At 50.5% G+C, this 26,575-nt stretch overlaps 1 protein-coding gene across 5 annotated transcripts in view; it reads left to right on the forward strand.

Annotated features, from left to right (window-relative positions):
* The first annotated feature begins 1,738 nt into the window (after nucleotides 1-1,738).
* MINK1 (misshapen like kinase 1) overlaps nucleotides 1,739-26,575 on the forward strand; it is a 48,318-nt gene continuing 23,481 nt past the window's right edge. For all 5 annotated transcript variants that reach the window (XM_082602846.1, XM_082602842.1, XM_082602843.1 and 2 more), the window contains exon 1: nucleotides 1,739-2,050. In XM_082602846.1, coding sequence (XP_082458972.1) covers nucleotides 1,994-2,050 — 57 coding nt within the window. In that variant the 5' untranslated portion in view covers nucleotides 1,739-1,993. The remainder of the gene's footprint in view (nucleotides 2,051-26,575) is intronic.

Genomic DNA, 26,575 nt, shown 5'->3' on the forward strand with positions numbered 1-26,575 from the left:
AAGGCTGACATAATTCTTGCCTTTAAGGAGATTCAACATTTACAATTCAAAGTGTTAAATGTTACCATGAGTTTAAGCCAGGTAGCTAAAACAGGAGAGCCAAACTCAGTCTCAGGGGGTCAAGGAAGTCTTCATGGAGGAGGTGATTTAGACATGAAGGACAAAGCAAAAGTCAGTGAGAATGGGCATGGTCAGAATATTCTGGGGGAGAAGAAATGGTTGAGGAGGGTCTTTTGAGTTCTGGGAACTGCGTGTAGAGGATTTCCATATGGCTAGAACATGTGAGGTTGAATGGTGGAGTACTGAAAAACAGGGCAGGAGAAGCAGGCAGAATCTTGAAGGGTCATGGTTGCCACACTTGAGGCTCCAAAGACAGTGGGGAGCTAGTGAAGGATCTTAAACAGAAGATTGACATCAGATTTGAGATTTAGAAAAATCATGCACTCTGAGCATAGAGAATTGACCTAAGGCAGTCAGTCAAGAAGACCAAGTAGGAGGCTAATAAGAGTATTGGAGGTAGGTGATGATTATGGCTTGGACAAGGACAACAGCAAGGTAAACTGGGCATGACGGGGGAGGGGTGCGGGGAGAGGAGCAAGACTGGATATGCATCGGAATGTGCAAGAAGAAGGGTCCAGAAAGGAGGATGTCTGCCTCTTTCCAAGGACTTTTCATTCAAACTCTTCTAAGTGATGTTTACATTAAGGCTGACAGTGGGGTCTTTTGGAGATACCATCATTGCTGGAAGTGATCTCAAAGATCAAACGGCCTTCTCTTTCTTTCAAATTCACAATGAAAGAAAGGCCCAGAGAAGCAAAGCAACTTGTTCAAGGTCACACAGCATGTCAGTGGCAGAACATGACCCCTTGTTCTTTATATAGCATTACCCAGCCTCCAGTGAGGCTAATGGCTGGGGGTGCTATGCCAACATGACTAGACCTTAGGTGACCCAAGCAAGATTTGAAGGGGCTAGACATAGATCCCTCCTCCTCCCTTCCACCTCCCCTTGCCACCCCTCCCCCTCGCACAGCTCCAGGGATCAGTCAATGAATAATTGTTGAAACAGTTCCTATGTACAGAACTAGAGGTGCAGAGACAAAGGTCTGCGGTAGGATTCCCTATCCTGAGATCTGAGATCCCCTTCTCAACCCTCCCCGCTGCAGCCGGGGAAGGGGGTCAGGGGCATTCCTGAGGCAGCCAGCGCTCTTCTCCACTCCCCATCCCCCAGGTGGTTTCTCCAGCCAAGTTCTCACGAAGAGGCCCCTCCCTCAGCGGCTCCACTGTTGCCATGGCAATTAGGTGGGTGGACAGCCCATCCTATCTAGAGGCCACCCAGCCCTCGCGTGGGGAGTTACCATAACAACTCCCCTAGTAATAGAGGGTGTTGGGTCCCGCCCCCCTCCCCCCGCAAATAGAGAGGTGGGTGGCTTGATTGGCAGCTGGGCACACGAAAGAGGAGGGAAAGGGAAGGAAAGGCGTCGTCAAAGGAGAGCTCAGAAGGAAACGGGGGAGAGAAAGGGCAAAAAATACGGGGAGAGAAGGAAACGCGTGTGCGCACGCGCACCAGCTGGTGGGCGCGCTCCCCGGCAGCCCCGGCCACCGCCCACTTCTTTCACGCCAGGCTCGCGCGGTCGCTCAGTCCTCGCGCGCGCCTTTCGCTCTCTCTCCTGCGCCTGCGCGCAGGTGTCGGCGCCGAGGGGGAGGGGGAACCCGGCGCGCTCGCGTCACGTTCCCTCTTCCACCCTCCCCGGTGCTCGGCCATTCTGCGCCTGCGCGGGAGAGTCGGGAGGCTCGGGTTGCGGGCTCTGGGGCGATATCGCCTGTCAGTCGGTGGGTCGGTCTTCCCGCCGGCCTTCCCCCTCCCGGTTCTCCGCGGGAGGCGCGGTGGAGTCCGCCCCCGGGATCCCCCGATGGGGGAGAAGCGGCGACGGCGGCAGCGGAATAACCGAGCCGGAGCGTGAGCGGCCCCGGGGCCCCGTTCCCGGCGGAGGCCATGGGCGACCCAGCCCCCGCCCGCAGCCTGGACGACATCGACCTGTCCGCCCTGCGGGTGAGCGCGCTGCCCCCCAGCCTAGCCCCGCGGCGACCCCCGCCCCCTTCCGGGCGCCCGCTGCTGCCAGGCCTCCGCCCTCCGCTCCCCTCCGCTCTCCACGCGCTGCAGATTCTGGGAGCCAGTTTGGTCCCCGCCCTGGGGTGCCCCGCCCCCATTCTTCCCTCCTCCTCTACCTTTACTCAGGTTCCGTATCCCCTTCCTCCCAGGTGTTTGAGGGTCACCCTCTGGTTCTGAGCCTGCAGAATCTTTACCGTGATGCCCCTCCCTGGCCCCTGACATGCTTTGAGGCCTCTTTCCCCCCTTGCTCTTACTTAGATCTTCTTCCTCCCCCTCCTCTTTTTCGGCTCCTCGAATTTTGACTTTGCCCCTGCCTTGCCAGCCTCCCCCTCATCACCCTTTCTCCTCCTCGCCCAGCCCTGAATTGCATCTCTTCCCGGTCGGCAGGCACTTCAGCCTCCCCTCTCCGCCGCACACCTCCTACCGCCGCCCTCATCCCCTGCTCAGCTCTCCCCGTGCCTTGGCGTTTCAAGTGCAGCAGTCCAGAACCAGGCATTTCCGGTCTCAGGGTCCCCGCATATTACATTACCAACTCTGCAGCAGCGTGGGGCTGGGAGGAAAGACAAGTGCACTGGGGGAGGAGGGGACGCGTTTCTTGTCTTCAGAAACTCTGGCCTGGGCTGGGAAGAGGTTGTTTATATGTCTGTACACACACAAACACATGCAGCATGTGGTTTGGAAAAGCCTGGGTATTCATGGTTTCGCTGGAGGGAGGGGGAGGCGATGGAGATTTCTCCAGGGAGGGGTTCATTCGAAAAGGGATCAGAGGAAACAACTGCAGCAGGAATTTCTTCGAAATATTCGTTTTCCCTCCTGGGGCTCTTGCATGCCCTCATTTGGGGGCTTTCAGCAGCATTTATGTGTTTTTCTTCAGCAGGGAGCCCTGGCTTAAGGGGCAACTGAGTGATTTCAAGGTGAAGACTCCCGCCTGTCCCCCAGGGGGTGTTTTTGTCCTGTGTCCTTCCGGCTTTCTCAACAGGTCAGGGTGTTGGGGTGAGCAAGATTTCCCATCTCTGGGTTAGCTGCTCTGGAGGCCCCTGCTGAAATCGTCTTCTGGCTTTTGAGTTAGCCAGGGAACATGGCCAGTAGTGGGAAAAGGCGGTCAGCCACACAGGTGCCCCGGATATGACTGGAAGGGAGAGGGGAATTAAGAGAGCAGAGTCATGTCGTTAATTGGGTTTCTCTGGGTGACACAGTTTTTCTTGCCATTCAGGTCATAATTTGTTTGGTGCAGTGTTGGGCTAGGAGACCTGACTTGCTGGAGATAAGGTGATAAGTTGCTGAGGAGGGAGACGGAGCACTGATTTCTCTCTCTCTCTCTCACAGTGTTTGTGTGTGTGTGGGGGGTGGCAAGAGGGTCTGAAGGCTTTAGGAGGGAGATTCGCGGGCTTTCTCTAGTTGCGGCGAGCAGGGGCTACTCTTCGTTTTGGTGCGCGGGCTTCTCATTGTGGTCTTCTCATTCTCTTGTTGTGGAACACGGGCTCTAGGCGTGTGGGCTTCAGTAGTTGTGGCACGCGGGCTCAGTAGTTGTGGCTCACGGGCTCTAGAGCGCAGGCTCAGTAGTTGTGGTGCATGGGCTTAGTTGCTCTGCGGCATGTGGGATCTTCCTGGACCAGGGCTCGAACCCGTGTCCTCTGCATTGTCAGGTGGATTCTTAACCACTGCGTCACCAGGGAAGCCCAGGAGGGAGATTGTTAAGATTAGTTTAAACTGTGATTCTCAAGTTAAGCCAGCTGGGATACAAGATGGAAATCCAGGCTCCCCTTAATGAGCTTGTCTTTAGGATGAGCCCCCATCTTCCCTTCCCACCTTGGTTGTTGATTAACTCTGGCTACAGGTTCCTGTGCTGTGGTGACTTAAATATAATAAAAAAGAAGGTGGGTCCAAACCATGACCTTTGGTTTAAACCTTGTGGGACTCTCCTTGGGCTTCTCTTTCCCTTTAGCCTCTTCTGGTAGTTTGGCCTGGACCCTCAACCTGGGATTTCCAGCAATTCTGCAAACACCATCTGACCTTGGATTTGGTATTTCCCTTCTGGAATTCTCTACTTGAGGCAATGTTAGCCTCTTTCCTCAATCGCCTCCTGTTTTATTCTCCTCTCCCTTCATCAAGAGAGCCTGTGACCTGCGCCCAGTGCGTGTGTCTTTCCTGCCCCATGATGCTTAAGAAAGCATTGCCCTTCCCCCACTACCACCCCAGTACTCCAGGGCTGGAGGGAGTGCTTTCTTTGAAATGGGGCTGCAGAAGCCCTGCTTTCTCCTTGCTGCCGGCCTTTGCTCAGAGCCTGTCCCCTCCACCCCACCTCGGAGAGCCCCTGTGGCACTGTTGAGAAGCTCTCTCAGTCATCTGTTCTGTTTCTGTCTGTTTTCCAGTGAGAAATGGCAACCTGGAGAATTAGCAGAAAAGCGTGTTTCCCTGTACCTACATCGTCTCGTGTTGGGGGCCTGGGGAGGGGATGGGAGAGGAACATATTCAGCATTTATTAGGTGGCGTCAAAGAGCCCAAGTTGTCTTTCTCCTCTTATTTCAAGATAGGGCTTGTCTTCCAGCTGGTGATGAGAGTAATAGTCTGATATTAGGGAAGATTGAATTGCATTATCTCTTAGCCATGTGTGGAGGGGCAGGTGGACCTACCACACTGTGACCACAGGCACGCTTGACCTCTCTGAGGCTCTGTTTGTCCGCCAGCCCAGTAGCATGGGGTTGTGTTCCTGAGTTCAAGTCCCTGCTTTCTCACTTACTGTGTAACCTTGGCCTTTCTCCCCCTTCTTCCCTAGTTTGCTGCAGAGTCTGCAAAGAGCCTTACCTCTCTAAGGCTCCGTTTGCCCGTCTGTATATAGTGGTGACGGTACTGAACTCAGAGTTGCTGAGGATTAAGTGAAATACTGCATATTAAGTACTTAGTTCAGTTCCTGGCACGTCGTGACTGTATGATCACCCTTATTGTTTTTGTTGTTGTTGTTCTGTTTCTTTGGTTTTTTGGCTGCATGGGGTCTTTGTTGCTGCGCGCAGGCTTTCTCTAGTTGTGAGGAGCGGGGGCTGCTCTTTGCAGTGCGCGGGCTTCTCATTGTGGTGGCTTCTCTTTGTCGCGGAGCACAGGCTCTAGGCACATGGGCTTCAGTAGTTGTGGCACGCAGGCTCAGTGGTTGTGGCGCACGGGCTTAGTGGCTCCGCGGCATGTGGGATCTTCCCGGACCAGGGCTCGAACCCGTGTCCCCTGCATTGGCAGGCGGATTCTTAACCACTGCGCCACCAGGGAAGCCCTCCTCCTTACTGTTAATTGTTATCAGATGACAATCAGAGAAGGCTTCCAGCGCAAGTGTATCTAAAATAGCACTTCCTCCCCTGCTTCGTTTTCATATAAATTTTTATATAGCATCCCTTAGCCTGCTTTGTTTTATTTCATAGTATTTATTGCCAGCTGACATATGTTTATATACATCAACCCCGACTAAAATATAAGTTCAGGGCTTCCCTGGTGGAGCAGTGGTTGAGAGTCCGCCTGCCGATGCAGGGGACACGGGTTCGTGCCCCGGTCCGGGAGGATCCCACATGTCGCGGAGCGGCATGTGAGCCATGGCCGCTGAGCCTGCGTGTACGGAGCCTGTGCTCCGCAATGGGAGAGGCCACAACAGTGAGAGGCCCACATACCGCCAAAAAAAAAAAATCTATCTATCTATATATATAGATATAGATATAGATATACATATACATATAAGTTCAGTGTGAGTTAGGATTTTGACTGTTCTGTTCATTTTTGCATCCCCAGTACCTGTAACAGTGTTTTGAACATAGTGGGGGCTCAACTGTTTGTTGAATAAACGCGTATCATAACAAGTGAAAGCTCTTAGCACAGTCTTGCTTAGAGAAAGCATTCAGTAAGTGTCATGCTTGTTAGGCTTTCTCTTGCCGTCTGTATACACACAATTAAGAATATATCTTTTCTGGGTTGTTTTTGGAATCAGACCTTGTGGTAAACAAGAGTTCTGGAAGCCGCCTTCGGAGCAACGTCCTTGAAGTAAAGTTAGGACCTTCCAAGAGGAAAAGCGGGCCTCTTTTGTCAAACCTTCTGTGTGTCCAGGCTTGGTTATATTCCAGGAGAATCTTCTGACTTGGAACTCTTGGCTTCTCACAAAGGATAAGTATCAGTGGAAGAGGACGGGACAAGGAGGGACCAGACCCCGGGCTGACCTCTCTCCTTTTGCATTGCTCTTTTTGGTTGACCCACTTCATAAACCAAGCAGCCTCTCTTTACTGTCCAGCCAGCTGGAGGTTTTAGACTGCAGTGTCCTTGGAACCGTGGAGCTGTGCGCAGTGTGGCTGTATTGAAATAATACCATGACGTGCAGTCAGGAGGGACTTGTTGCCGGGTAGTAGTGCTGACAGAGATGTTCTTTCTCAAATGATCTTATGTTGTTGTGTCTGTTCTTTGGAGGAGTCGCTTCCCCTTCCTTTTTTCTTCACGAGGCTGTGGAGCCAGCACCACTCAGAAAGCTGGCAGTTCTGGGCATGTACTTCTAGGCTGCTGAGCAACTGCTGCACTCTGATGTGCTCGCTGTCCAAATGTTGGCGACAGATGCCTCAGGCAGGGGACGGGGAGACTGACCTCCTGCAGCAGAAGCAATGGCATTGACTGGGGACTTTTTTCCTAGAGAACCGCAGATGGGAGTGGGGCTGTTTGGGGAGCTAGGGGCACTTGGAGTGAAGTGAAAAGCTCCTTTGGCAAGAGGATGGAAGGAAGGTTGCGGAGAACTTTGCTGGAACTAGGTGTTCAGCCATCCCCCAAATGAGGGAAGAGGCGTCGCCACCCTTTATGCTGCGGGATAGGCCAGAGCCATGGCCCTTCATAACACACGGAGGGGAGGGTCTTTGAAGAAGTGAGGTTTTCACAGTAAAGAGAACAGTAAGAAGGTCAGCAAGAGAGCAGGCTGGCCTACCCCCTCACGCTTATCCCAGGAGCTCACTTAAGACTCTGCTGTGTAGAATCCTGATTTCAGATATGGCCTCCATTCCTTTCAACTCCAAACTGTGTGCCTAAAAGGGGGTAACTCACACAGTTTGGGTATGTTGAGTGTCCTTGCTTGTCATCCTGGGGACAAGATAGCAGGAAGTGTGCAACCACTCTTTACAAGCTTGTACTTTGGCATTGGTCTATGAATAAGGAATGCAGTGACCTCTCAATCCAGGAACATAAAACAGTTCTGGGGCTGCAGAGCATCTCCAGAAGCCATCTGAGAGTCTGCCAGACTAATCTTTCTGTCTCCAAAGTTGTACCAGAGAAAGTTATGACTAATATTCTTTCCTGCATCAGTCAGTCACCAAGCATTGCTGGTCTGTTTTATTGAGAATCAGGTTCTAGATACTACGGGAAGTATGTAATAGTGTGCTCATACTATTCTGAGCTTTTTAATCAGACCTCTGGAAGCATCCCTCTAAGCAATCCCTTTGCAAGCTGAGGCTCTCCCCCCACCCCCCCTTTTTTTTAACCTGTTATTGCCTTCCTCATTATCTTAGAACCCTCAGGGTCAGGAAGTTTTTGTTAAATCTGGTTGCTGTGAATTATACTCATTTTCTGTTGTCCCGTGGTCAGTCATCTTGAAATCTGATATGCAGTCTTTTCCCCTCCCCCAGCACTCACTTTGCACCCACAGCTCCCTCAGTTTTTTCTTTAGTAGGTTGAAGAAATTGAACAAAAAGTTATCAGGTTAACAAGTGAACTCTCAAAGCATTTCTTGAATGCCCACAGAATATAGGAAGATACAAGAACATGACGTGGTAGAAGCCCATATTCATTCTCTCCTCTCTCCTGTTCTTCCTGCTCTTCTCCTAACCAACCAGTTCTTGACTTGAGTCTGGGATTCTTCCATCTACGCGAAACTCCTCTAGAGGGTAGTTGAAAAGGTGTTTGAGGCTTTTTGTTCTTAATAAGGGTAGGGAATGGCAGAGGGAGGAGAGAAGAAAGGGATGGAATTGTGGTGATCCAAGGAGCCCCTAGAGATATTGCCCAGTGGCCAGACAGCCAGCCGAGGATGTACCTGCTAATGGTGGGTAGGATTTCCTGTTCTGCTTGAGGAAAGAGCTAGAACTAGGCACAGAGGATACAATGACACACAAGATAGACATGGTTTTCCTACAGTCTAGTAGTGGGGAGAGACATTAATAAAATAATTATATATGTATAATTACATATACATAAAATTGCAAGTCATGATAAGGACTGTAGCAGAAAACTTTGCCATGCCATGAGAGCCCATAAAAGAATTGTTTTTACTTTTCGCAAGACAAATATTTGGTTGGTAGATTGAGAGAGAAACAAATCACATGTTGAAAAACCAAGCTAGCGTTGCCACAGAAAGAGTAGTTAGAGGTGAACCAGCAGGTAGAGGCGATGGCCAGAATTGGGAGACCTTGGATCAGGGCCATTCTTAGGGTGGAGCATGTGGTCAGCAACCAAGGGCCAGGGGTCTGAGGATGCAGTAGAAACTCCAGGCTTAATTTCCAAAAGGATTTCTTCTGAACCTTCCTATGGGAGGGGGAAAAAAAAAAAGTTTGTTTCAAAGGGTAAGGGTATTATATGGAAAGGGCATATAACTGTCTTTTTTTTTTTTTTTTTTTTTTTGTGGTACGCGGGCCTCTCGCTGTCACGGCCTCTCCCGTTGCGGAGCACAGGCTCCGGAGGCGCAGGCTCAGCGGCCATGGCCCACGGGCCCAGCCGCTCTGCGGCATGTGGGATCTTCTCGGACCTGGGCACGAACCCGTGTCCCCTGCATCGGCAGGTGGACTCTCAACCACTGTGCCACCAGGGAAGCCCTGTCATTTTTATTTATTGGGAGGAGCGTCTCTGAGTACTGGGTCTGTGCGGACTCGCATGTCGCTCTGCAGAGGGTGCGTGAGTGTGACGATTGGCCAAAGCGGGTGTATAAGGGAGAAAGATATACCGCTAGATGTTTTATACTGTATTTTTAATAAAAATTGTGTGTATTTAAGGTGTACCACATGTTTTCATAGACACAGAGATAGTGAAATAACTACCATCAAGCTACTTAACATTTTCATCTCCTCACGTGTGTGTGTGTATGTGTGTTTGAATCGATGGTACTAGCCCAAGTGTCCAGGGTTGGAATGTCGGTAAGTCTCACAGGAATAATCACAAGTAGGCCCATTCTTGGCTTAGCTTTTGTGGTTGTGGGATGTGGGATTCTTCGTAACATTAGGTAGATACTGTATACACACACACACACACACACACACACACACACGTGTGTGTGTGTGTGTATGCAACTCTCAGTTTAACATTGTTGTACAAGTCAAGAATGAGTGAGCTGTGTAGGGGGAGTGTTGCTGATTTTGCACGTTTGAAATGAAACAGGGCTGGAGAACCACAGTCTTGGGCTTCTTGGAGGAGCCAGCCTCCAGGAGCAGCTGAAATGTCAGGAGGGCGGGGTGGGCTGTGGGAAGCGTTCGGTGGCACACCCCGTGGAGAGAGGGATGAGCGGAGGACATGGAGACTCTTTGTCTGAGAGGAAAGTTGAAGGTTGGTAAGGGAGCAGGCAAGAAGTCCTTGGATCGAGGAGGGAAGTGCGTGTCCCGGGGGCAGGAGAGTCTTACCGCTGCCGCAGGTGATAAGTGAAGCATCCCAACCACTCAGAGTCTGTTGACTCAGTCAGTGCATGTGGCAGTGAATGCACCTCTGCTCTGCCTTTAGGATGAGAAGGGCCTCCTGAAAGCAGGCCTGACAGTAGCGGGTCTTCTGAGAGAGAAGGGGAAACTTCTCACACCCTCTTCCACCAGAAATCATCCGAGGACAGGATCTGAAGGGCTGGGCTTGCTGAACCACAGGCTTGGAGGGGTTTTCTATGAACAGCGGTCCTTGCAGGGACAGATTGAGGATCAGCAGGGCTGTGTGAAAAAAATTCCACCTCCTTCAAGCCACCTCAACTTCCACTTCTCCCACGAAGCCTCCCCTGACCGAGCCAGCCCTCACTGGTCACCTTCTCCACCTTTTCATAGACCTTGTAATTTAGCATTTGAGCATATGTTACCCATATTGAATGTTTCATGGTCATGTTTTCCCTGTCACTTCCTTACGTATAGGAACCCTGATCCATCCTTCCTGTTGATGCTCACAGTGCCCACAAAAATGCTGAGCGCACAGTAGGGGTTCAGTAATTACTCGCTTGGTAGAGATAAGGAATTAAGTTTTTTTGTGTTTTTTTTTTTTCTTTTAATTTTTTGGCCACACTGTGTAGCATGCGGGATCTTAGTTCCCTGACCAGGGATCAAACCCTTCCCTGACCAGGGTTAAGATTCCTGCAGTGGAAGCATGGAGTCTTAACCACTGGACCTCCAGGGAAGTCCCTGGAGCTAAGTATTCTTGTGACTTTCCCACTGGAGTGCCTTGTCTGTGCTGGGCACCGTGTGACACAAAACAGTACAGGTCCTTACTCAGTGCTTCTCAGCTAGGGTGGCACTGCCCTCCGGGGGGTGTTTGGATACGTTAGGGAGGGAAGTTTCATTGTCACGGAAGCACTAACAGCATCTGGTATGTGGGGATCAGGGATGGTAACCACCCTGCCATGACTGAACAGCACAGTGAAGAATTGTTTTTCCACCCAAATTGCCAATATGCCTCTTGTGAACTTGTGTGGACGTGGGAAAGGTCAGGTGAAGGACTAGACATGTTTTCTTTCATGAAGTCGGAAGTAGGTCCTAAGTCCCCTCCTTTCCTTCTTGCTGGGTGGAGAGAGGAATGTAGGCTGTAAATTACTTGTGTGCATGGCACATGGCTCTTCTCACAGCTTTTATTTGCCCGAACACCTCTGGAGGTAAACTGGGCGGGCTCCAGAGCCAGACTGCAAGGAAGAAGATTTTCATGTTCTCTCTTCACCACCTACCCACTCTCTCTTTCAAGGCACATTTGTCAGAAAGTGGTTGAAAGCATGTCGTACTTGGTCTTCAGTTCTGCATGTTCACGGAAGAGTCTTCAAGAAAAGATTCAGACAGATTCAATATCTTGTAATAACCCATAACAGAAAATAATCTGAAAAATATATATGTATATAATTGAATCACTCTACCGAACACCAGAAATTGATAGAATGTTGTAAATCAACTGTACTTCAATTAAAACAAAACAAAACAATTGGGCAGGGGCACCCAAAAGCCTGAGCAGCGGGAGGGGAGGCGGAGGTAGGTGTGTGGTCACAGCGTGAGAGAGGAGGCTGGCGTATGTATCTCTTCTCTCGTGTCTTTGCATCCTACGGTTGGCCCCTTGAAGACAGGGGTGTGCTGAGTGAGTGTCGTTGCTCAAATTGCAGGGAATAACTAGAGGGAAGACCACTTGCCTAGTATCCTTTGGAGAAGAGCAGAGCTTTGGGGGTGGGTGAGTGGCTGGCGGGGATGCACCGATGCAGCCGTGCAGCAGAGCCACCATCGTTTCGCACGCTCTGAATCCAACTTAGGAGGGCACGACTGGAGGGGCTCTTGGTCTAGTCTAGCTAAGGTTTGGTGAAGTTGGAGAAGGTCCCTCTAACCTTCACAAGGTCCTTCTTCACTGTGGAAACTACCTTCAACCCCACAAAGCAGGGTTGGGGGGGCCAGGCAGCCTGTGGTTCAGAAGTTTGCCAGTTCCTTTATCCCTCCAGACCTCTAGGAAGCCCTCTTTTTCTCTCTTTCTTCAGTTCAGAACAAAAATTGCTCTGTAACAAGTCATTTGTATTTTAATGGGGATTCATTTCAGAAGGGGTTCTGGGGTGGAATAGGAATAATAATGAATACTTACTATGCAGTATGTTCTCTCCTTATATAATCTCATTATCCCTCACAATAACCCTTTGAAGTGGGATATTTTATTCATTTTCAAGATGACGAGACCAAGGCTTTCAGAACTTGGAAGTTAAATAACGTGCCTAAGGTTGGACAGCCAGTAAGCGGCAGATTTCAGATTCAGACTCGGGTTCAGGGACTTCCCTGGTGGTCCAGTGTTTAAGACTCCACGCTTCCAATGCAGGGGCATGGGTTCGATCCCTGGTCGGGGAACTAAGATCCCACATACAGAGTGGCATGCCCAAAAAAAGTAAAAAAAAAAAAAAGACTCGGGTTCAGACTCAACCCAGAACCTGAGCCTGTGCGCCCCTGTGCTGGTGGAGGCCTGCGCCCAGGTGGCAGGTGTCTTTGTCTGTGGGTGTGTGTTGAGGGGAGGGCACCCTGCAGCTGACATTCTGGACTATGTACCTGGAGCAGCATTGTTTTCAACTGGCTTTAATCATGAATGTGTGGCCTGTGGGAAACAGGCTTTGTGGGCTCACTTGGGATAATGTAACACTGTCCGTAAAGTTTCTATGGTGAAGTATCAGGAGACTTAGGAACATGGCCTGTTTCATGGATTGGAGGCCGCCTGTATGAGAAGTGGTCACCACCTGCAAGAGCACACGGTCTAGATCTGCGTCTTGGTAGAGGACAGGTTTTAATCACATGGGTGCATTTTTTGAGAAGAGGGAGTGACTTGATTGATGGATTAAGTGACTTTAAAAAAAAATTTTTTTTTTCTAAGTAAATGACTTTAGCCTGAGCCTTTGTGAACTGCTGGTGGGTTGGCGTTGGTGGGCACCTGCTGGGAACACAAAGCTCCATGGGGCCTGTGCCCAGAACTGGTAGAGATTTCTAGATGTCAGGCTGCCGGGCACAGTACTCTGATGATAGGAGGGGAAAGCGTGCACAAGAATTCAGATTTATTCTGGAGGAAAGAGTTAATGATTCCGAAGGCCTGTTCTTCAGAGAGAGGAGAGGAAGACTATCTCATCCCTCCCACCTTAAAAAAATTTTTTTAAATTGTAGTTAAATGTACATAACATAAAATTTAGCATTTTAGCCTTTTTTTTTGGGCTGCGTTGGGTCTTTGTTGCTGTGGGCGGGCTTTCTCTAGTTGCGGCGAGCAGGGGCTACTCTGTTGCGGTGCGCAGTCTTCTCATTGTGGTGGCTTCCCTTGTTGCGGAGCACGGGCTCTAGGCATGCGAGCTTCAGTAGTTGTGGCACCACGGGCTCAGTAGTTGTGGCGCATGGGCTTAGTTGCTCCGCGGTACGTAGGATCTTCCTGGACCAGGGCTCGAACTTGTGTCCCCTGCATTGGCAGGCGGATTCTTAACCACTGCGCCACCAGGGAAGCCCCCGTTTTAGCCATTTTTAAGTGTACAGTTGGGTGGCATTAAGCACATTCGCATTGTTGTGCAACCATCACCGCCATCCCTCGCCAGAACTTTTTCATCTTCCCCAACTGAAACTCTGTCCCCATTAAACATGGACTCCCCATTCCCCTCCCCCAGCCCCTGGCAACCACCATTCTGTGTCTCCTCCCTTTCTGTGTGTGCAGAGCTGAGCAGAGGGCTGACATAGCAGATGTTTACTGTTTGTTGAGTCAGGTGAGGTGGCCTGTTTCAGAAGTCCATGTGTCATCAGCCAACTCAGGACACCCCCCCCCTCCTGGCTCTAGTGCAAGACGGTCACCTCCGAGAGGGATTGTAAATGAAATGGCTACATGGAATCACAAAAGGATCAGGCAGCAGAAAGAGAAGTTGAGGGTTTCTCTTCCATATTCAGCTCCTTTTGCCATCTCCCAGCTATCATTTGCTTTCTGGTTCTCTTGTACTTATATTCATCATCTTGCTTGTTCTCAGCTCTTACTTCTCATGCTGGGGGTCTGGTGGGTAGCTGCTCTAGGAAGGTGGAAAGAAGATCATGTAGGGCATGAAGATAATAAAAGGTAACGACATTTATGTGTTTGTGTGTGAGGGGTTCATGTGTTAACTGGGCGTCTCCCTGGAAGTAGAAGAAAACCATCCTTAGATGAGTACCTTGGACCCAGTAGAGTATCTCTGTCCTTCCTGTGTTCCACCTTTCCCGAGGGGTGGCCAGTGGTGCAACTTTGGCTGGAAGCTTTATTCAACATCACGTATTCATGTATCATTAGGAACTGAAAGCTCATACGTGGGTGACATCAAGTAAAGGGAGGGTAGGTTTTTAATATCAGGCAGTATGAACTCAGGAGCTTCTTTCCCGTGGAATGATGGGCCACAGAAAAGGCCCTGATTCTTACAGGGGGAAGGGGTGGTTAGCTGCTAAAGATGTCTTGGGGAAATCATGGGCAGCCTTTGAGGCCCCTTTGATGTCACCCTCCTGGGCCTCCAGGCCTGCACAGTTTGGAGCTGGGTCAGGCTGTATCCCTCTGTGGTGTCCGCACCCCTGGACAGACCCAAAGCATGACCTAGAATTGAGTTGGATTTCTTAGAATAGAGGTGACCAATTCAGTGGCCTGCCCGGCCTCCTCACTTTGTCCACACGATTTATAGTTTCTCATCAAACTTCATGGGGAAAGAAGGGAAAAGGAAGGAGAGACACGCTTGGCCCTCAAGTCACCCAGGAAGAGAGGAGGGCAGGAGAGCCTTGTGTCATAGAGAGGCCTAACAGGTTAAGATCCAGGCCACAGGGGCCTCTAGCCAGTAGGTGGGGGGTGGCAACTTAGGGTCCCCTGTTCAGGGCTGTTTCCCTAGATCACCTGTCCTTGAGTCGGATCCCAGGTTCTGAGGACTCATAGTCTTTTCTCTGTTTTCTGTGTACAAGCTTACAGGAAGCTACATGTATTCAGCATCACCTTCCAGGGTCTGCCCAGTGGCCCTTCTCACCTCAGTCCCTCTCACTACAATCTAAAGCCTATTCCTTTCTTAGATTGAGCCAGGTATGAATTAGGGTTGATTGTTTTTCTTGGGCTGAGCCTGGTCCACCCACCCCTGGTACTCAAAGTGTGAATGGAGGAACGTTGCACTCCCTGACTCACGGCCTCCCTAGTTGTTACCCCGCAGCCTGGCATTGTGCCTGCCTCGATATGGTTATCTTCACCATCATAAATAAAAGCAAAAAGTGGTTTAAGTGCCTGTGTTTAAAGCAGAGCATCCATAGACCATCTTACATTTCTAAAGCTGCCAGCAGCAGGCCAGGGTCCCAGAGCTAGTTAGATCTGACTCCCGATACTCGTACTGCTCTGCGGCAGTGTCCAGGCCCCACCAGAAACGAAGGGCTTGTGTGTGTTTGGTCAGCCTGGAGTCCAAGGTGCATTCTGTGCAGAGGAGGTGTGTTTCACAAGTCAATGATTAATGCCCCTGCTGCTGCCCACATCCCCCGCCCTGGCCTTGTAACCTGCTCAGATAGGGTGATACTGATGTCTCCAGAGAGCTCCCTGACGGAGGCCTGCTGACACAGGGGCTGCTGGAGTTGAGGCAACGTGATGCATAGAGCCAGTGTGGAATTAGGAGCTGGGACACATGGTTCCCGTTTCAGTTCCCTCTAGTTTACAGGATGCGTGTCATCTCTCTGGGACTTGGTTTCCTTACTTGCAAAACAAGGGGATGAGAACAGTGGCTCTTAATCAGAGGCTCAGTCAGAATCACCTGGATAGCTTTTTTTTTAACCTACATGTCACCCGGGCCCTGCCTTCCGGAGGTGATTTAGTCCATCCAGGGTGGGGCCCTGGTATGTGTGTTTTCCCAGGTGATCTGATGCAGATTGCCTTTGAGAACTACTGGACCAGATAATCCTTAAGCTCCCCCAGGTCCAAGAGCCCCTTCCTCCTTTCTTTCCTCTCTTCCTTCCTAAATATCTTTGCGTGCCTACTGTGTGGGGTGGTCTGTTTGTTCTCAACACTGACTTAAACACATGAATGGATCAGATGTGTGCTTTGCAGTGTAGTATATGTAAGGAAAGGTGCACTTATGTGTGTGAAGTTGGGCAAAGGGGGAGTTGAGAGAAACGATACTGGGGGAGGGGTCGGTCAGGGTGGGATAACTGAGCGTGGTGTCTCCCAGCTGGTCTGGGAAACACAAGCAGCTACTGTGGAGAGAGTTTAGGGTGGGGTGAAGTTGGGGTGTGGACGTGGGGCTGGGCATCCGGGAAGAACACAAAATAAAGGGAAGGTTCAGAAAAAGGTCTGAAGGACCATTTGAAGTATGAACTTCAGTATATGTGCGTGCACTCCTTAGACTTTCCTGAGTCTGTTAGTGCCGAGGGAGGAGCAGGCAGACCAAGTGAGGACTGACCTGGGAAGAGGGCATTTTTACTTGGTCTTTGAAGATAGAGAGGGACCTGGTATAGTGAGGCCTTCCCCATCATCACTCACCCCCAAAAGCATAGACACTGGAGACAGATGTGAATCCTAATCCCAGATCTGTCACCTACTGTGTGACCCCTGGCAAGGTCATAACTACCCCCATGCCTCATTTTCGCCATTCGTCAAATGAGGGTAACAGGACCCACCTAACAGGGCTGTTTCAGGGTTAAATAAAAGTGTAAGTAAAGTGCTTAGCTTGGTAACTGCTCATTAGATAGGTGGTAGCCACATGATTTCTCTTGTGAAAGTGCCCAGAAAGGGTGTCTCTTATGAAAGTTACCAGAAAGGTTCTGGTAACATTCCTCTCCTCCTTCACATTTTATTTGGGAAAGAGAAAACCACCCAGTGTATTGAGTGCAATCTTAAAGGCTGTGGGTGGGTGAGTCACTAAGTCCCCAGGTGTGGGCCTGGCTTCCCCTTCCCTACCCTAGAGTTTTCTACCATCTTCCGGCTTCATTGGAAGAAAGAGCAACTTCAAAATCTAATATCTGAACTTGAAACTCCTGTTTGTCCTGCCCCCTGAGTCAGGAATTCCAGCAGTGGCTGAGCAGTGCCTCTGGCCCTGCATGCCCTTTTGTGTAAAAGCTCTGGGCCCACCCAGAGGAAGCAGTCAGCCAGAGTGGGGAAACCTGCACCCCACCCTTTGGGACATTCTGATGGGGATACATGGCTTTGTTCAGATGTGAGAGACAGGACTTTCGCACAAAAATGTGTAAAGTGCTTTATGGAAAGGCACAGATTCAGGCAGGGCGCCTAGCCACTAGGATCCTCACTGGCCTTGCCTGGAGACTAAAGGTTCTTTCTGCTTCAGGGCCTTGGGCCTTCCCCACCCCTGACCTTTGCTCAGTTAACTCCGACTTGTCTTTTTGGTCTCAGAATAACTATCACTTCCCCAGCAGCCCTTTACTGCCCGCCCCCTGCCCTAACCCCTATCATGACCTCCCTTTAATCTTTCTAATAGTGCCGTGTACTTTTTCTTATAGCCTATCACAGTTGAGTTTATGTAGTTGTGTAATTGCATCTTTAATGTCTGCTTCCTGTAAGCTCCACGAAGGAGGGGTCCATTTCTGTTTTGTTCATTGCCACATTCTAGTATCTGTCAGGCACTTGATGTTTGTTGAATGAATGCATGAACTGGTCACAGGGCCCTAAAGTTGGCATGAATGCATCCAGGGAAGGTTTCTTAGAAAAAAAGAGGCAGGAAATTCCTCCTTCTTTCTCACCTATATCCTTTGGGCTGTAATTTATTCTGAGTTGGTCCTTGGTGGGGCCGGAGAGTATCTGGCCTCCACCCTTTGGAGAATAACCGTTTCTAAGTCTGTGATGCGGGTGACTAGTCCTTCCTCCCCCGCCCCCTGGGCCCCACCCTGCACCTGCTCTTCTCCCCACTGACTCAGCTTTGCTCCCTCCACCCTTCCTTCCAAGGTGTCTTTTCATTGTCCCCTGTCAGAGCCTTCCTTCCTAAGTCCTCTCTCATGGGATCTGGTTGGTCTCCCATCTGGAATTAGATAGAAGCCACACAGGGGTTAGACAAGTCACAGGCTTTCTTGGTCATGAAGCCTCTCCAGCCTCTTGTCTCGCATTTGGGGACACCTGACTCCCACAGGAGGCTGTTGGCAATGAGGTATAATGGTTTGTTTGTGCTGCAGTGGAAAACCAGCAGTGAGAAGCCTTATTATTATCCAGCCCCTGATTATTGTTGTGTGAGCTTGGTGTCTGCCAGCCTGAATGGGCTTGACATCTCCCCCTTCCAGCCTCCTCCTGCTTCCGTGCTCTGCCCTTTCTCTCCCGAGCATCTGCTTCCCAGGGACCACCCCTCCCCCCACCCCTTTCAGCCCTACCTCCAAGGCCATCGGTCTTTTCTTTCTCCCTTCTCTCTCACCTGCCCTCCTCACAATTCTACCTTTTTATCTTGTTTCTTTTCTCCCGAGCTGCCACTTTTCACTCTAAATCCCAGTAACACCAACAGTCTTGGTAAATCACCTTTTGACGGTGTTTTTCTTGCTCTATGGGAGGCAAGTCTCTTCATAATGACTGTGCAAATTTGTAGCACTTTGTGGATATCAAAATGTTTTTACATCCATGAACTCTTGTGGGATGGGGTTGGGTAGGTAAGGAAAAGAGGCTCTGGGAGCTTAAGTGATTTGCTGATTTGCCTCCATTACATGGAAGAATCAGAACCAGCGCCCAGGCCTTCTGATTCTTAGTGAGGTATAAACACTAACCATTCCCTGTCATTCTATGTTACTAGACTCCTGGCTGCCTTTCTGCTTCATCTAAGAAAATATTTCCCCAAGTTATCCTCTTATACTTTGGAACCTTCTTTTAAGTTGTCTAAGATGCGTCTTTCTTCCGCCCTTCACCTAACCCAGCCTCTGCCCACTGCTTTCTCCTTTCCAAAATGCTTCCCCTTTACCTCTTCTTGTCCTGTTGCCTCCTGCGGTCGTTGGGTCCTTATTAATGTTTTCATTTGGGTTTAGCCAGCTATCTAGGAGTTTGTGCCTTAAGAAAGTCCACTTTCTAGTAATACATGTTTACCAAGCATATAAATTAGGGGCGCTGACTCACCTAACAAAAGAGGATTCACTTTTAGTAGCTGCCCTAGTACATTGCTTTTAAGTGAATATTTATGGATTATTTTGGAAAAATGGAGATAAACTCAAAACCTAGCGTTAGAAACCATTGCAGGAGGGAAAGGGGATGGTTCTTCTGGATAACACCAACTTGCTTTTGTTTCTATATTTATTCATTCAACAGAAGGGTATTGAATGTGGCCTTGACCTCTAAGGCTTAGTCTTGCAGAAGACGGACAATTAAAGAATCAATCACAAAAATGTAATTGGTGCCGTGAAAGGGGCCGTACAGAGTACTGTGGGAGCAGGATGGTCAGGGAAACTTCCTGGAGGAGGTGATGTCTGTGTTGAGGTCTGGAAGGATGGGCATGGAGCATGCAGGTAAAGGGGAGGGGAGAGATGCCCTTGGAAGGGTGGACAGCATGTGCAAAGACCCAGAGGTGAGAAGGGGCAAGGGGTATTAGAAGAACCGAGAGAAATCCAGTAGAGTGCATTCCTGCTTCTCTGCCTCCTCCCCACACCAGCAAGAAACAAATAACCTCAGGATGGGAACGGGCAGGGCTCCAGATTAACCATCCCTGGGATCATCAGCTGTAAGGCAGTCAGATCTGAGCTTAAGGAAGAACCTCTTTGGCCCACAGAAGGCAAATGGAATCCAGTGGACAAAGCACTGGGGTGTGTGTGCCATGCCTCCTTGGATTTGCCATCAGAAGACTCACCAGGTTCCACTTTGAAAACACTTAATGTCTTGGAGCCTTGGTTTTCTCATCTGTGAAATGGGGTAATAATTCCTGCCTGGCTTCCCTACAGGTCAGAGCCACAAATGAGATAATGACTGTGAAAGCACCTGTATATTGTGGAGAGCTAGGTGACTGGCTGATGGCAGCAGTGGCAGCAGCTGGGAGGCGGTGAACTTGATTCTCCTGGTTACAGAGGCTGATTCTTGTGGCAGAGCCAAGGTCCAACTCTGATAGCTTGTAGCATTTTAAACGCAAAGGCCTTAAAAAGTTGAGACTTGAGAAGTGAGTGTTAGAGAGGTAAAGGGAGGATGCCACCTCAGCTGCCTAGAAGACTTTGCAAGATCTTCCAGCTCTGGGCAGGGGGATGGCTAGAATGACCTCCAGCAGTCTTCAGACCTGAGGCTGGGGGTTGTCCCCCGCAGGCCTGCAGTTCTCTGTTTTCCCTTAGGTTCTGGAGGCAGGCGAAACCTCAGAAGCAGGCTGTTTATCTTTTAGGTTTTTTGGTTTATTTTTAAATTTCTGACTGCAATGGTAATTTTTTCCCTTTCCCTTTCCCCACTTCTCCAGCTCAGCATCAGAAAGAGACCATCTGTCCCCTGCCTTGCTTGCGGCCATTTTAGAACCAGCACAAGGCTGCTTGAATTCTGGGCCCCTCTCCTCCTCCCCTCTCTCCCCGACTGCCTGACTTTCCCTCCTGTGCTCCTTCATCCAGCTCCCTGCTACCCGCCTCCTGTGGGCCTCTCCATCCATGAAGACCTCTGGTCTGGATAAAGCCCCCAGCCCAGGGCCTGTGTCTGGGGCAGCCATGTCTGTGGGGAACCTAGGCATTGAGGTGTGGAGGGGAACTGCTCCCAGCCCGGCTCAGGCAGGCTCCTGTCTGCTCTGACTGGTTTCTGATCAGCATGGTATTTGTGTCTATGTGTGTGTCGGGTCTGGACTTGCTTCTGCCTTTGCGTGTATCTGTGTGTGTGTGCGTGTGTGCGCATGCACGTGTGTGTGTGTGTGTGTGTGCGCGCGTTCATGTTCGTGTGTATGTCCTTCTGGCGTAGAGGCCCAGGAGGAGTGACTTAACAACTACCCTTCTGCCAGCACATAAATCTCTCTCCTGGTTTCTTTCCCGCCCGTCTACTCCCAGGGCATACTTGATTTCCTCCCCTCCTGCACTCCTTTCCCGTAAAAATACTTCAAATCTGCCGATAAACAGAGGACTAGTACTTCACAGTGTGGAACCAGAATAAAAGGATGCAATTCAGTTCCGCAGTGTGAGGGGTAGGCTTATCCAGAGCAGAGTGGAGCGTCAGTTTTAGAGAGTGATGAAAGCTGGAAAAGGAGTTTTTTGAAGGCCGTCCAGTTTATTACTGGACGTTGCGGACAATGGGGAATTGAGGAGGTTTTTAACCTTCCTTTCGAGCTCTCTTCCGCCCAGTTTGTTGGCCCAGTGAGGAGGTGCCATGACGATCCTGCTGCCGACTTCCTTTTTCCCACGGGAGTATTTGTCCTTATGCTTTGGCCTTGGGCCCGCTTTCCATACTGAGCCCTTGGGGTAGGAATGGGGGTAACACGACACGCTCCCTGGGTTGGCAGAGGGTAGATGGAGGCTGACTCAGGCCTCGGAGGGCCACCTTCTGTTGACAGAGGCAGGCGTCTGGACCCCTTGGGTCCTTGGGGCTGTGTCTGCTTTCTCTGCTTGGGGATGAAGGAAGAGGTGACCTGATGAAACTTTTCCTGCCACTCCCCTACCCCCAGCCCACACATTCATTCCCATTTGCCTCCTCTTAACCCACGTTCTCTCTCCCAAACACACACCCTCCCATATTTCTTCTCCTGTGCATACATATACGCACATCCTCTATATAGCTGCTCACAGCTAACTGAAGGACATCCAGTGTCCACCCTCCACCAGAACACCTGCCCCCTGCCCCCCCCACCTCTGCCAGCACTGAGTGCGCTTGCATCTCTGGGATTCGAGCTGCTGGGGAAACCTGTCTGCCTCTTTCTGGTGGCGGCTCCGATAGAAGGGGTTTAGGGTTAGTGATCTGGTTGGTAGTGGGACTAAGGGATGGGGTTTAAAGCTGCATTTGTACGGCAGTCAGTGTTTTAGTGCTTAGATGGTTGGTGTTTGGGGGTCGGGTGGTTTTGAGGCCGCTGATGAGCTTCTAGCAGATTGAAGGGCCCCTCCCCCAGGCTGTGCCTTGGTACCAGCCCTGCCTTTGCCCCCCTCTTCCTCTTTGTGTGGGCCTGCTGGGTCACAGGAAGAGCTCAGGAAAACAGGCCTATTGTTTTCCTCAGGGAGGGAGTGCGGGAGGGCCTCTCCACCCAGCCTAGTCTCAGTACTAGATAAATAGAGGCTCCACAGGCTCTGGCAGCCCCGTTCTTCCAGGCAAGAGGGTGGTTTGGCTCCGGACTCCATCCTGCCGGCTTTCGTCGGTTCCCTCTGTGGACCGCAAGTTCCCATTCTCTTTCCCTAGTGGCCCCGCGGTTCTTTTTCCCGTCCCCCATCTGTATCACAGGTTTCTCTGAGTCTGTGGTCCTCTGTGGAGTCCTGGTGTGCTTGGTAATAGGAGGGGGTGGGGCTGTGGGCCCCCCCCAGCACTTGTCCTCCTGTCCCCCCCCGACCCTGGCACCGGCACCCGCCTCCTGGCAGTGCTCCCCCATTTGGGGTGGATGGCACCTGGCCCGGGTTAGGGAACCACGCTGGTTTCAGCAGAAGGACCTGCCAGGGCATATCCCAGTGAATAATCACCGCCGGGCCTGAAGCACAGGAGAGACCAGACCTTCCCTTGTCTCTTTCCCAAGGATTCACAGCCCTTCCCAAGCTTTAGAGTTCTAGGTCTTTCTAGTTCTTTCTACCATTCCAGCAGCCTCCTAGAATCTCCTGGGATTCTCAATGGATGGGCCCTTCCAGCTCAGAAATCCTGTAACTTTAAGACTCATGGGTCAGCAAAAAAAGTGGGGGACAGATTTTCCTATCCGGCCTGCTTCTCCTGCAGTTGCCTCACAAGCAGTCTTACCCCTGATGTTTTAGCATATGTAACTCTTCTCCACATGTTAATTCTCTGTGTTAGTGTCTGATTTATAAGCTCCTAGAAGGTAAACCCAAGGTTTAAGAAGGCAGTCTTTGGCAGGCAGTTTAAAAAGATGCTGCAGGGGCTTCTCTGGTGGCGCAGTGGTTGAGAGTCCGCCTGCCGATGCAGGGGACAAGGGTTCGTGCCCCGGTCCGGGAAGATCCCACGTGCCGCGGAGCGGCTGGGCCCGTGAGCCACAGCTGCTGAGCCTGCGCGTCCGGAGCCTGTGCTCCACAACGGGAGAGGCCACAACAGTGAGAGGCCCGCGTACCGCAAAAAAAAAAAAAAAAAAGATGCTGCAAATGTTGATAATAACAGTTTGCATTGTTAAATACTTCAAAAACCCCTGTACCCCTCAGGGTATTTCATCTATGTGCAGAGCAGACACAGCACACACGTCCCTCCCCACTTGGAGGTGGACGATCTGAAGCAGCACAGGTGGACGCATGTGTTAGAAGAGGTGTTATCGGTGGAACAGCCCTGGAGCTGAGGGTCTGATCTGCCAGCTCTGGGCCACTTCAAGAAATGTGACCCTGGGACTTCCCTGGTGGTGCAGTGGTTAAGAATCCATCTGCCAATGCAGGGGACACGGGTTCAAACCCTGGTCCGGGAAGATCCCACACGCCGTGGAGCAACTAAGCCCGTGCACCACAACTACTGAGCCTGCACTCTAGAGTCCGCGAGCCACAACTACTGAGCCTTCATGCCACAACTGCTGAGCCCACGCACCGTAACTACTGAAGCCCACGCACCTAGAGCCCGCATGCCTAGAGCCCGTGCTCCGCAGCAGGAGAAGCCACCGCAATGAGAAGCCCGCGCACTGCAACGAAGAGTAGCCCCTGCTCGCCGCAACTAGAGAAAGCCCGCACCCAGCAACGAAGACCCAATGAAGCCATAAATAAATAAATAGATAGATAGATAGATAGATAGATAGATAGAAATGTGACCCCAAACGAAGGCCCAATGCAGCCATAAATGAATGAATGAATGAATGAAAGAAATGACCCCAAACCTCAGGGGCTGGCCTCCTTTTGCCCCTTCTGTCACCCACCCCTTCATCCTGATTCCACTGTGACCCCAGGCTGCTCCTGTACATTTCTAGGTATCCACACACTAATTGTGAGGGAGCAGTTGGGGTTTCTTCCTTCTCTCCTTCCCGTGTCCTGCAGCCGTGGCTCATGGCTCCCCGTCCTTCAGCTTCAGCTATTATTATCCCCACTGCCACCCCATCCCAGCTAGTCCTCAAACATCGATGCATAAACTTTTTCACGTTTTTCTCTTGGGAAATAGTCACAGCGTTCATTTTTCACCTAATCTCAGTCAGTCCTACTCCTGCATTAAAATGATTCCTTGGTTTCCAGAGAAGGAAAAGGAGAATGCCAGTTGGTACTGGCCGGGGTCAGAGTAACTGCCTTGTTGTCTGTCAGAGCTCTGTTCGCCATTTTCCCCTCTCCAGATACGAGCTGGAGGGGGATCCAGGGAGCCCCTTGAGGGTCCACAGAGCAAGGAAGAAAGAGCCCAAGGCCAGTTTGTGCCCAGTTCTCTCCTGGCTCGTCCTGGTGAGCAGAGCCCACGACGAAGATGCAGGTCGGCGCCTTGGAAGGGATCAAGGCTCCGTGCCCAGTCCTCTTGTTTAGCTGGCTTTTATCAAGCACATAGCATGTCAGATGCTGGGGAGGTTCTGAAGCGCAAGGCAGTGCCTTTCAGGAAGTCTTCGGGCTACAGCTGGGGAGACTTAACTCACTCGAGATCATTAAAGGGGGACTTGGAGGAGAAGAGTCTGAAGGGACAACCCATTCCGTCTGCCCCCTTGCCCCGCCTCCCACTGCGTGTCTCCTCTTTACCCACCCAGCTCGGCACCTCTTCTCTCCCTCCAGCCCCTCCAGCTCTTTTCTTTATCCTCCACTTCTTGCAGAACGCTTTCCCTGACCAAACCCACCTCTACCTTGCTCTGCTGGCATTTAAAGGTTAAATCAACAAGCATCTGAGCACCTCACGGGTACTTAGAAATGCACCTGGTGCTGTAAGGAAACTAGGAATAGGCGCCAGGCGATTCGAGAGTCGTGTGAGGGCAGCATCCTGTATGAGCTGCATGTCACTGCATGTGTGCGCGTGCGTGTCGGGATGAAATGCGCGTGCAGAATGCGGTCCTTTGTATTGCACCTGGAGGCACATCTACCCGGAGAGTTATTGCAGGTTACATCACTGCTGTCTCTTCATACCTGAACACGTACAATTATAAATCGTAAATGACATCATATGACCTAAAGCCCGGTGCCATGTAACATCTCTCTGGCAGTTTTTGACCTGGATGAGGAGTCTGTCAGGTGGCTCAGAGCCCCACTCTTCAGTAATGGATTCCAACACTTTTATGCTGCCTTTCTCAACCTCTCCACCAACTGAAGGCTTTATAGAGTTCTAATGTATAAAATTTATGGAGGATAAGAAATGCTTAGTAACATAAACCCTAGTGAGTGAAAGAAAGTAGCCACAGACTGTCACTCCACATGCTCACAATGCAACAAAAGTGATTTTGCATATGATACAGATTCCAAGCTGCCCAGGTAATATACTAAAACATTTGGGCACCCATATAAGCGCAAGTCTGCAGAGCTCTCATACCAGATGGTACCCAGGTATCACCTGAGCATGGTTCCTGCCCTGAAAGAGCTTCTCTTCTACTTGGGGAGATGAGACATAATCATGAGAAAAGTTAAATGGTGATGTTGCGATCTGGCTTGTTCGGTTGCAGGGAACCTGCTCGAGTGAGGTTGAATAAAGGGATAGTTAGAGCAGAGACTCTGGAGCCAGGCTACACGCATTCAAATCCTGGCTCTGCCACTTAATTAGCTGTTGGGCACGTTACTTACGTTCACTGAGCCTCAGTTCACTCGTGTAAAATGAGAATCATAATAGTATCAATGTTGTGGAGTTTTGTGGGGTTAAATTCAGTGGTATGTGTAAAGCTCTTAGAACAACAGCACTGGCTGTCACTGCTGATTTTTATTTACTTCAAGGTCCAGAATCTCACTGCAGTCCGAGCACATGAACTGCATGCAGCATACATAGCCAGTTCCTTGGAGATGGAAATGTAGGGTGGAGCTGGGTCATGGTAGCACCAGGGCACAGGGAGAACCAGTCAGTCTCCCCGCCACTTCCCTCTCCCTCCATTCTGCTCACAAACAGCCTCTGCTTTCCTTTACTGAGATAAGAATGGCCTCTGCAGCCCTGGCTCTCCAGGTACCTATCTGGCATCTTCCCTCTGAGTTTCAGTTGGAATGGCTGAGAGGGAAATTTGCCCTCGTTCGTCTCTTCTCTTGGTCTTGGACTGGCTACCTTTGGACCAGGAGCCCATCTCTTGGACTCATGAGCTATGTCTAGGGCAAGAAAGGGATCAAATGATTGAAAACATGGTGCCTTAGGCAACAGGAGCTTTGATCAGGGCAAAGCAGGCCTGGGAGTCAAATTTTGAGGTCAGACCTTGGCTCCATCACTTCCTGGCTGTGTGTAATCCTGGACACGTCATTTAATTGCTCTAAACTTCCTTCCCTGTGAAATAAATATGCCAATAACACCTACCTTAGAGTTTGCTATGAGATTATACTTCTAAAGTGCTCAGCAGTACCAGGACCAAAGAAAATGCTCAAAAACTGTTAGCTGTTTAATTATTAGAGGGATATGGGGAGGGTGGGCAATGAAAGAGATCTGTGAGACAGACAATGTGGGAGATCTCATGAGGTATTCAAGATAGGGGCCACAGGGATAGGACAGATAATAGCATTCATTGCTCAGAGGGTCCTGGGAAGGCTTTTAGACCCCAGCTTAAATATGTTGTCCTTAGTAGAGCCTTTCCCTGATTCCCCAGACTTGGTCAGGTTTGTTCTCTTAGCACCCTGTGCTTCTCCGTGGCACATGAGCGGTACCACAGTTACA

This window comes from Mesoplodon mirus (assembly GCF_964341445.2).
Source record: "Mesoplodon mirus genome assembly, chromosome: 18".
Lineage (NCBI taxonomy): Eukaryota > Metazoa > Chordata > Mammalia > Artiodactyla > Ziphiidae > Mesoplodon > Mesoplodon mirus.